Source organism: Molossus molossus, unplaced genomic scaffold, assembly GCF_014108415.1.
Source record: "Molossus molossus isolate mMolMol1 unplaced genomic scaffold, mMolMol1.p scaffold_m16_p_2, whole genome shotgun sequence".
NCBI classification, from domain to species: domain Eukaryota; kingdom Metazoa; phylum Chordata; class Mammalia; order Chiroptera; family Molossidae; genus Molossus; species Molossus molossus.
This window is the reverse complement of record NW_023425355.1, coordinates 110,003,559-110,015,623: the sequence shown is the minus strand read 5'-3', so window position 1 is coordinate 110,015,623 and position 12,065 is coordinate 110,003,559. Positions and strand designations below refer to the sequence as shown.

Genomic DNA, 12,065 nt, shown 5'->3' with positions numbered 1-12,065 from the left:
TAATAAATGAATTAAGCGAAGTAGCAGGATACAAGGTTAACATCCAGAAACCATGGGATTTTTATACAACAATAATGAACACTCTGAAAATGAAACTAAAATAGCAGTCCTCTTTACCACTGCAACAACAACAAAAAATACCTAGGAATAAACTTAACCAAGGAGGTACAAGACCTCTTCTCAAAAAACTACAGGACACTGACAAAAGCAACAAAGGAAGATATAAAAAAGTTAGAAGCATATACCATATTCTTGCATTGGAAGAATCAACATCATTAAAATGTTCATACTACCAAAGAAATCTATAAATTCAGTACAATCCCTATTAAAATACCAATGGCATATTTCACAGATCTAGGACAAACACTCCAAAAGTTTATTTGGAACTTAAAAAGCCCTGAATAGCCACAGCAATCTTGAAAAAGAAGAACAGAATTAGAGGGATAACAATTCTGGGTATTGGGTAATCAAAACAGCCTGGTACTTGCACAAGAACAGGCATATAGATAAATGGAACAGAACAGAGATCCCTTAAATCGACTCAAGACATGCTCAATTAATATTTGACAAAGGAGGTAAGAGCATACAATGGAGTAAAGACAGTCTCTTCAATAAATGGTGTTGGAAAAAATGGACAAGTGCATCTAAAAAATGAAACTAGACCACCAGCGTACACCATACATAAGAATAAACTCAAAATGGATAAAAGACTAAAATATAACTCATGAAAATATAGAAATTCCAGAAGAAAATGTAGACATCAAAGTCTTCGATAGAACATGTAATAAAATTTTCACTGATATATTGCCTAGGGCTGGAGAAACAAAGGGAAAAATTTTAAAATGGAACTACATCAAACTAAAAAACTTCCGCACAGCAAAAGAAACCAGCATCAAAATGAAAATGGAACCCACTGTATGGGTGAATATATTTGCCAATGATACATTGAATGAGGGGTTAATTTTCAAAATAAATAAAATATTCATACAACTCAACAAAAGGAAGACAAACAACCCAAGTAAAAATGGGCAGAAGACCTGAACAGACAGTTCTCCAAATAGAACATACACTAAATGCCAAGAGACATATGAAAAAATACTCAATGTCACTAATCATCAGAGAGATGCAAATTAAAACAGCTATGAAGTATCACCTCACACCTGCCAGAATAGCTACCATCAACAAATCCTCAAATAAGTGCTGGCAAGGATGTAGAGAAAAGGGGACTCTTGCACACTGCTGGTGGGAACGCAGATTGGTGCAGCCACTATGGAAAAAAATATGGTGTTTCCACAAAAAATTAAAAATTGAACTGCCATTTGACCCAGGGATCCCACTTCTAGGACTATTCCCTAAGAAGCCTGAAACATCAATCAGAAAGCATATCTACTCCCATGTTCATAGTAGCACTATTTTCAATAGCTAAGATCTGGAAATAGCCCAAGTGTCCATCAGTAGATGAGTGAATAAAAAAGCTGTGGTACATTTATACAATGGAATATTATACAGCTGTAATAAAGAAATATATCTTACCCTTTGAGACAACAAGAGGGACCTGGAGAGTATTATGCTAAGTGAAATACGCAAGTCAGAGAAAAAGAAGTATCACATAATCTCACTTTTTTGTGGAATATAATGAACAAAATAAACTGGCGAACAAAATAGATCCAGAGGCATGGAGGTAGGGATCAGACTGACAAACCTCAAAGGAGGGAGGTAGGGAGGGAAGAGATGAACCAAAGAACTTATATGCATATATGCATAGCCCATGGACACAGACAATAGTGTGGTGAAGTTGGGGGCGGGGCAGGGAGGAGGGTACCAATAGGGTAAAAAAGGAGTGACATCTGTAATACTTTCAACAATGAAGATAAATTATAAATAAATAAAATTTAGAGACTAGTGGAAGAAAGAACAATGTAGAGACCCTGAAAAAGTAAAGACAAAATATGGGTCAGAGCAGGACTGAAGATAGTGGGAATGGATAGAAGAGAGTGAGGATTCATATAGCAGGAAGGAGGTAGAACTGTCAATATATTCTAATCTACTGGCTATTTAGACAATAATTGAAAGGTCCAGGAGTTAAGTCACAGTTCTTCTTCTTCTAGACTATGGGACTTTAGGCGAAATACCTCATCTCTCTAAACCTCAGCATCCTCTTGTAATATGAGTATAACAGTTCTTATCTCACCAAATTGTTCTCACAAAGGAAATGAGATAATGTATTCAAAGCAATAATAACAATGTTTAGTAAAAGACCAAAATGCCAGAGTTACCAAGATAAGTCTATCAGAGGAGGGGCTGAAGTCATGCCATAGGAAGCATAAAAGATGACCAGAGTCTGGGTGGTTAGAGGGTGGTGCCAGGAAGTCAAAAGTTAGGTTCAACAGGAGAAATTATTTGTTTTAGAAAGCAGTTCACCATGCTTTCCTTTTAGGACCTTAGAATCTCCATGTTTTACATCTGGTGCTCTAGCAGGATAGAGCCCTGTGCTAATAACACTATGTCCTCTTATGGCATGTCTTTAGCCATCAGGAACTAATGCTTTCAAAAATATGCCCTGAATTTTACATCTAATACCCTCATAGCCAAAGAAAATGTACATTTTCATTATGCCACACCAACCTGTGTATATACACATGTGCCTTAACGGTAAAAAGATAAAATAATAATTCATAATAGGCTCCCTAATATTTAAAATTATAAATTTTTATTTTGTAATAGTTAAATGGAGGTATGTCATCAATAATATAACCAAATAGTCAAGGGTAAAACAAAGGTAATTAAAGGTAAATGTAAAACAGGCATAGTCCCCTAAACAAAAACATGAAGGACAATTCCCAAGAAGGATGCAGATCTCACTTACTCGGACACCAAGGACTCTAGAAGATCATTAGTCAAAGGTAACCTGGAAGACTTGCACAGCCTTTTGATGTCTTTGCTGGGTAATACATTTTTCCTGGATTAAAACAAAATAAATGAGCTTATATATACTTTGGGTTTCTTAAGTAACAGTTTCATGCTACAGGAAAGAAAATACTAAAATTCTAAAAGAAAATTCTAAAAATGTACACTTGGAAATAAGTATGAAAATTGCTATTGGAATTCCGTAAGGAATAACAATCATATTTCATTTCATCAAGTTTTTCCATTTCAGAAGTTACTTGATTCTGTCCTTACAAAGGTCTTTCAATAAAAATTCAGATTCTTCGTTGGTGATAGTAGCCTATGAAGGCTACAGCCGAGTGTTGCTCTAAGTAATCAATCTGTATTCTTGACCACTAGTCAAAAATGGTTCTGATATTTGAAAACATCTCTTAATTTGACAGGCATCTAGAGCCTCCAACACAAGTATTATATAATTTGAGGGTATTTTTCTTGTCTTTTCCTTGGACCCAAACCTTACAAACTGGACGCCCCAATTCACCTCAATTTTGTTATATGTTTTCTCCAGAGCAGCCCAACAGTAATTTTCCCCAGCAGGGGCACAGAAATGTTTGTCTAAAGTTCTCACTCAGCCAATGTTCTTCCAGGCAACAGGCAAAGTTAGGACCAACAGGAAAAGAAAGTGGGCTTCTTTCTTTACAATGAGGTTATAAAATTATGAGAGAAAACTTATGTCTAGAATCAAAGCTTGTCGGATCTGGAGAAGTCTCATAAACGTCTAATCAAGCACCCCATTATTCCCAAGAGCTATTTCTTTAGTGAAGAACGACTACACTTTTCACCATGGGGAAGGGGTACCACTAAGGTGGAAGGCAGAACCAGGGTGCAAAACTCAGGCTACATATCCTCTGGGAGGCTCAGAGAAACTTAAAGAGTCAAGGAAAAATACCATTTTTATAAAACCTCAGTGAGGATATATTGTGGATTTGGGGAAAAAATCATGTTCATTGTTAAGATAAACTATAGCACCTCAAAGATATAGGATATAGAGCTGGCTACTTGGGTGCAAACTTCAGGTTTGGGATTGAGGGAAGAGGTCATTAGGAAGAGAGACGGCAGTGGTGTGTAGTAACAAAATGAGAAGCTTGAGTTGGAACTAAGATTTTCTAACTCCAGATGAGTACTTCCTCCCACTATATCAGGTCTGTGGGAAAGATGAACACCAAAACATATTAAGGTGGGGGTCCAGTTGTTTATAACAATGACTTAATAAAGCTTAATGCAAACATAATAAATGTACTAGAAATAAATTATGCTGAGCTTCATTATTTTCAAGAAAAAATAATTTCAAAAAACTTCTAAAGAAATTAGAATTTACTTGCAAGTTTCTTGTTCTGTATATTATACAAGTCCTGTTTACAAATCCTAGTTATCACTAAAATAATGTAAAAAGAAGAAACCTTCTAACATCTTAATTTGCTATGTTTTAGTTGAAAACTTTTAGAAACCAATTAAAAGAAAATACAAAGGAGCATCTCATTCTTTTGAAGACACATCAACAAACAATGCCCACCATCACTATGAATTATTTTTTACCCAGATACTCTCCAAAAATGATTTAAGGTGGCTTTGCTAAACAGTAGAGTATGATGAGACATGTCAATTTTCTATTTGCCTTTTTGATAAAATATAAATTTCTTTAATACTCAGGTTCATAGAAACTTAAATTATTTATTAGAATCAATAAAAGCTTACTTTTCTCGATCTTCATATATACAGCAAGAAATGAGACTTTCAAAATTCTCAAAAAATTTTTTCTTGAGCTGTTCATGGGCCATTGCCATTAGGAGATTCAAATCTACACACGGTTCGTCAGGCACCCCATAGTGACGTACAATGGTTATAAATTCTTGCTCTGTGAGTTTCCCTACAGTTATACCCATCAGTATGTCTCTGTAAAGAAGATGGAAAAACACTCATGAAAAGATATCTGAAAATATTTTCCTTCTCTTGTATTAAAAATAACCAGATCCTATTTAACAAAACTTTTAACAACTGCATAGTGGACAGGTGATTATATTTCTTTAATGAATTTCTATACTTAATTTATGAGCGTCATGAAGATACCAATGCTAAATAGAGAACAATAAGCACTATAGTTTTAATAAAATGGCATTTTACCAAGAGTCAAAATTCTACCAGATAATAGGCTGCAACCAGGAAGTTAAATTTTAAAGATTTTAAAATATCAAATAATCTATCACTAAATACATGATTTCATTAAATGCCTATTAATCGCGCTTTACACAAAACAGCAACAGACTTGGGATTTTGGTTTCCCAGGATACAAAATATATACATCAGCAAATAAAAAAGGTGTTTTGGAAATAGGGAAAGCAATTAAGCACATTTTTGTAGTAAAAAGTAAAAACTGACATACCCTGTCAGGGAGAAAAAGAAAAAAGAAAAGAAAAAAACTTGAAAAGGGATTATATCAAGCATCTTCTCAGATCACAATGGCATAAAACTAGAAATCAATTACAACAAAATATTCAAACACATGAAGGCTAAATAGCATGTTATTAAACAATGAATGGGTTACTAAGGAGATAAAGAAAGAAATTAAAAACTTTCTGGAACCCAATGAAAATGAAAAAAACAACAACAGAAAATCTATGGGAGTCACCAAAAGAAGTTCTGAAAGGGAAGTTCATAACACTACAGGACTACCTCAAGAAACAAGAAAAATTCTTAATTGACTTTCTAACTCTACAACTTAAAGAACTAGAAAGGAAACAAAAAGAAAAAACCAAGAGCAAGTAGAAGGAAAGAAATAGTAAATGTCAAAGCAGAAATAAATGACATAGAAACTAAAAAATTCAAAAGCCAATGAAACAAAGAGCTGGTTCATTGAAAAGATAAACAAGATTGATGGACCCTTAAACAGACTCACCAAGAAACAATTAGAACCCAAATAAACAAAATCAGAAACAAAAAAGAAAAAGTAACAACTGCTACCAAAGAAATACAAAAAATCATTAAAATATACTACATGATCTCACTTATTTGTATAATATAATGAACACAATAATCCGAGGAACAAAATAGACCCAGAGACATGGAAGTGATAAACCTCAGAAGAGGTGGATGGGGCAGGAAGAGATAAACCACAGAACTTCTATGCATGTATTCGTAAACATGGACATAAACAATAATGCTGGGGGGGGGGATCAGGAGTAGGCTGTCAAAGGGGGAAAAAGGAGAAATATCTGTAACAAAAATAAAGAAATAAATATTTAAAAAAGTGAAAAGAGCTGTGTAAGGGTACAATTGTCAGAGTCTTTAGAAGGCAAATTAGATTATTTGGCAGAGCTGAAAATGAAAACATATATTAATGATGCAGATTCAAAGCCTAACAAATTGGCTGAATTGTTTTTTTCTCTATATGAAAGCTATAAACTATGCAGCATGCATTAGAAAGAATTACATCAAAATAGTTAAAATGCAAACTGTTATGGTGATTAAATGGATAAACTTCCATCACCTAGAAAATTTACTTACTGGAAATAATTCAGTTCCCAAGAATAGCAAATAAATAAAGAAACACAAGATTTTATGTACTCTTCTGTTATAGTCTAGTCTTCCAGAACAATGATTTTCAGTTCTTTTATATATCTCTTGTAATTACCACTATCATTTAAGAATTCTCAGTTCTCCTAGTCAAGAATTTCCTTAGAATGTAGGAAAGCCCAATGTTCAACTATCTTAAGGAACTGCATTTCACTTACATCCACCTAGGATTTCTGGGATTTGCCTTTTGTTTTGCTTTGATTTTTTAAATAAGAAATGAAGGACAAATTCAACCAAAAAGACTCCACAACTGCAGCAAGCCAGTGTACGTCAATCAATCAGCAATATTGGCTGGGGGCTCACTGTGTGGAAAATACTTTAAAGTCATTTTGGCACCTAAAATTTTCAAATAGGACTCCTCGAGCATACAGATGAGATCTCAAAATCACAAACTGGGAGGTCCACTTGAAGAACTGAGTAATAGTAAGAAATCTTGCCGTTCATTGAATACTAGCTATGTGCCAGGTCCTATGCTGCCAGGTACTTTTGGAATGAATCACCTCATCTGGCGTAGAAGGCAGGTACTATTATTATCTTCATTTTACAGATGAGAGCACTGAGGCACAGAAATGTTAAGTAATATGCCCAATGTCACAAAAGGTAGAATGTGAACACTTGCAGTCGGGCTCCAAAGTCCATACTCCTGCATACTGTTCTATCCCCTTCTGTTGGGACAAAGAAGATAAAGTGACCAGATGGAGCAGGGCTCAGTCAGGGAAAGATTCCTAAAAGCAGTGGGTTTTGAGCTATTTTTTTTACAGACCTTTATCCCCTTTACCATGCATGATCTCTGCTTTGAGTCACCAACCATTTCTCACTGAGGGTTAAGTGACCATGAAGTAACCACTCCCAGGAAACTCTCCAGCTCATTTAGAACACTGGTCATGGAATAATCAGTAATGACATGTACATAAAAGGAAATACTATGCAACTATGAAAAGTGTGTTATTTATTGGTATTTACTGGTATAAAAGATGTCCATCATAAATGTAGTATGATCCCAGTAAAACTGAAGATAGTGGTACATATATATTCATAGGAAAAAAGACTGAAAGGACACATGCCAAAACATCTACAGCATTATTGCTGATTGCTGATAGATAGATAGATAGATAGATAGATAGATAGATAGATAGATATTGATAGTCTGCTTTTTATAAATTTTCATAATAATCAAATATCAGAGAAAAAGAACACTTGAAAGCTTTATCCTTTTGAAGGTAGAAAATGGTGTGAAGAAGTGGCACACACCCAAGGACCAAGGAAAAGAATGTGTGGCAATAACTAGAAAATTTCCATGCACCTTCAACTAAACTTTTCTGGCACCACCAGGTCATAAAAGTTTATTTTTCTTTTCATTGAATAAAATGAAATTATCCTGGCCTTACTGCAGTTAAAATTTATATCTGCTGAGTTTCTGCATGCTGGGGTTTTAAACAGTTTCAGTATTCCACAGCTTTCCATGCTTTATGTGAGAATTTCAAACAAGCTCCCCCAGACTTAAAGGTGACCTTAACCATGGAGGATAACAGGGGGCCTGGGAGAGACTGCCTTGTGTGGCAGCTGTGGCTCAAAAGAGGTAGGGCCCTGTACCAGTGATACGAACCAGAAAGTACAAGCCTGTTTTGCAGGACTCAAGAGGCCGCCACCACTTCACCTGAGTTTGCCACCTGCCTGTTCTTTAGGATTGACCCCACCCTGTCAATCATTAATGGGCTTCACCACAAAATAGGAATCTTTTCAAAAGGTGCGCACTCTTCCATTGGCGACACTATTGATATGAGGAACCAAGGCAACAAACTTTGCAAAATGGAGGCTGTTACATTATCTGAGTGTCATAGTGTACTTTCCAATATTGGCAGCAGAAGCAGCAGCAGCTTAGAAAAATGTGAAGGGTAACCTTTGCAAGCAAATCTTAGGTTACCATGGGAAACTTTCTTTGGGGGACTAACAGATGCCCCATCTTGTTTACTTAGAAGGTTAGCAACCAAGGGAACAAGGAGAAAAGGTATGATGAGATTACAGAATTTGGTTTCAGCTAAAATTAGTAGAGCACTCCTATGGAAAGTAATGTGTATCTGACAGACTTCATTACTTTTTATGCCTGAATAATATTCCATTGTATGAACATACCACATTTGCTTATCCATTCATGTATCAATGGACATATGAGTTGTTTCCACATTTTGGCTATTATGTATAGTGCTGCTCTGAACATTCATGTACAACTTTTGTTTGAATACCTGTTCTAAATATATACCCAGGAGGGGAATTGCTGGGTCACATAGTAATTCTATGTTTAACCTATTGAAGATCCACCAACTTGTTTTCTGTATACACCATTTTTACTTAGCAGCAGTCACAAAAACAAAGCCAACTTCTATTAAACATAGCCCTTCTTCATCTAAACCTTCAGAGTGAACCTAAAATAAGGTCTGAGAGTAAAGTGTGATCTTGGTATTTCCTGCATAATCATCTAAAGGAAACAAAAATGCATTTTACAAAGCAGCTATTCTGTGATCACTATTGCTAATAAAGATACAAATGGCAAGTCACCTTTGTCTTTACACAACATTGCACTACATTCCTGACACTAATATTTTATACAAATCATCACAATATATTTTAATTGATATAATAAGGGACACTGCCATGAGTTTCTCTGTTTTTGTAACTAAAGTCATAAGACTCCAAAAGACAATGGCAAACTGCTCTAGGACATTGGGGTAACTATGCAGAATTCTGAAACATGAAATGAGCCAAACAGTTTTACGAGACATAATTCCATTAAAGTCATTCAGTCAATTAATGACTTCATTTTAATGTCCTGAATCTCAGGGTATTTTCTTACATATTGAATTGTTAAATTCTAAGCAATGTCTTTCAACTAAACAAAAACATTTAGTTTTGATGTAAACAAAATCTCAAGAGTGTAGGCTCTAAGGTTTAGAAGAAGATATGGTTGAGTCTAAATTAAACCAAGTCACAATTTTGAAAATAATTTGGTAGCACCATTGATCATTTTTTTCAATTTTATATTAATCCAATAAAATGTGTTTCACATCCTCTAAACAGAAACCAGGCATACCTGCTCACATTCTACACTACCTTAGAATTTATCTTAACTTGTCACCCTAAGCTGCCCATACAGAGCAGAAAACCCTGCCTTCCCATCACTTACATCCTAGTCTGGCATACTGTTGGAGTAGTGTGCTGCCAGATGGCAGACAAGGTAGAGGTAGCTGGTAGAATACGTGTCTGAGGAAGGAGAAATGAAAAGATACATCAAAGTGGAACCAATACAAATATCTGACCAAATATATCTTGCTACTGACCTAATCATAGTTCAAAACCATCTATAAAGCTCTTCAACCTCACTGGAGAAAAGTTTAAATGACCAGTTAAGATGGACACTCTCCACCTCTAGAGAGCACATTTATAGATTTATGGTACAGATGGTGTTCTCTGGAGTACTATGACATGTGGGCCTCACCAGAGAAGCCAAGGAACTCCAGAGAAAAGAGAAAAAAAGGGGGGGGGGATCACTGCAGACTATAAGAAAACCATCTAGTTTAGTCAGTGTGGCTCGTGGACTGAGCATCGTCCCATGAACTGAGAGGTCCCGGTTCAATTTCCCGGCAGGGCACATGCCTGGGTTGTGGGCTCAATCCCCAGTAGGGGGCATGCAGGAGGCAGCTGATCAATGTTTCTCTCTCACATCAAAGTTTCTATCTCTGTCTCCCTTCCTCTCTCTAAAGTAATCAATACAAACATATTAAAAAGAAAACCATCTACTCCAGCCTGTGTCACAAACCTGTTTGCAATTGGGAGGTGGTATGATCTAGTGAGGAAAGTGTGAACTTTTGAATTACACAGTCCTGGATTAAAATTCCAGCACCACTAATTCGCTAATAAATGGGAACTCTGGTAAATTAACCTTTGAACCTTTGCTCCTCATCTGTTATAATAGACAAGACCACCTGCTTCATAGAATTTTAATCATGTTAAACTGCAAGTAAAATCATGTCATGTCTCCATTCAAAATCCTCTGAGGGCTTGCCATCTTTCTCGAAGTCTCATGACGGCATACCAGACCCGACATGATATACCCTCTCTTCTGCTGTCTCTTGGACCTTGTCCTCTCTCTTTCCCTCTGTACCCACTGTACTGTACTCCTTGCTCTTCCTCATACAAACCAGGCATACTCCAACAGCAGGGTGTTTGCACTTGCTGTTCCCTCTACCTGGAATGCTCTTTCCCAAGACGTTTACATAATCTGGTAGTTCACCTCATTTGTTCAAGTGTCATCTTCTCTTTGAGACCTTCTCTGACTATTATTTTAAAGTGTGATCTCCCTCCCACTACAAGCCTGTCTTTCCCAACCCACTTCTCTGATTTATTTTCCTCAGTGGCATTCATCATTCTCCAATCTAGTATACCACTTACTTGCTTATTTTGTATATTGCATTTATTCTCCCCCCAACTAGAACTTAAGTTCCACAAAGGGCAGGGCTATTGATCTATTTTGTACACTGCTGAATCCCCAGCACCTTAAATAGACCCTGCACATTGTAAGCCCTCTATAATAAATAGTTTGCTAAACATATAAAAAATGAGGATTAAGTTAGCAAGGTATGAAAAGCATTTAGCATAGCACCTGAACTATAAACACTCAATAAATAATAGCAGTTTTTATTATTCTCATCATTCTACAATAGAGATAATTTCAAGTTGTATTAAACTGGAAGTTACTTCTCTTAAGCAAGTTTATTTTGAAAAACTATGAAATATTTTTGATGACTGAAATCATAGAATTTATCTGCAGAATGTAAAAGGAAAATGATATACTTGTTTTAAATAGTCACATTCAGGATTAAGTCTGAACTGATAAAGTAATAAACTCCAGGTGCGCCTTCCTTTATATAAGGGATAATATTTGAGAAGCTGCACAAATGCAGCCTCTTAGAAATCAAACGAGATGCCTCTTTTTACTCTCTATTAAATATAAAAATACTCTATGTTCATTTTGGTCATTTTTTGTAGGCAATGGCACCTAAGACCTTAGTCTTAAAATCCTCTAATTTCTGTCAAATTCTTAATGACAAGCAAACACACTGAACCCTGAAATAACTCTTTTGGAAACTAAAGAATCTTTTGATAATATAAATAATTACTGCCAAATTCAACTGCTTTGTAAATTGACTTTTTGATATATTTTTTCAAAGAGAAGTAATATTCATTGAAAATCATTGACCTGTTTTCTTATTCCAAATAAATGTAAGCAGTTTCTAGATTTCTCTGTTACTGCTCTAATCTTCATTTCACATCAAATACTATGGCTTTTCCTGTTTTGACATGTAGTGGAATGTACATGTTAATTTTGCTTTATTTAGTTTGAAATCTGGTATGTCTTGGTGTATTCAACTGTGGGGCTATTTAACTATAGCCAAACAAAATGAGATTTTTTCTCATGTAGTTAAGAGAAATTGTTGCATGTTATTAACAATATTCTTTATACAGAAACCCTTTAAAACACTCATGTATAATTT

The 12,065-nt window shown here is 35.5% G+C and overlaps 1 protein-coding gene across 1 annotated transcript in view; it reads right to left on the bottom strand.

Moving 5' to 3' along the window:
• EFHC2 (EF-hand domain containing 2) overlaps window positions 1-12,065 on the bottom strand; it is a 226,214-nt gene that overhangs the window by 58,279 nt on the left and 155,870 nt on the right. Inside the window, exons 11-12 of the mRNA XM_036271414.1 lie at window positions 4,642-4,839; window positions 2,867-2,959 (exon numbers count right to left, since the gene is read on the bottom strand). Coding sequence (XP_036127307.1) covers window positions 2,867-2,959; window positions 4,642-4,839 — 291 coding nt within the window. The remainder of the gene's footprint in view (window positions 1-2,866; window positions 2,960-4,641; window positions 4,840-12,065) is intronic.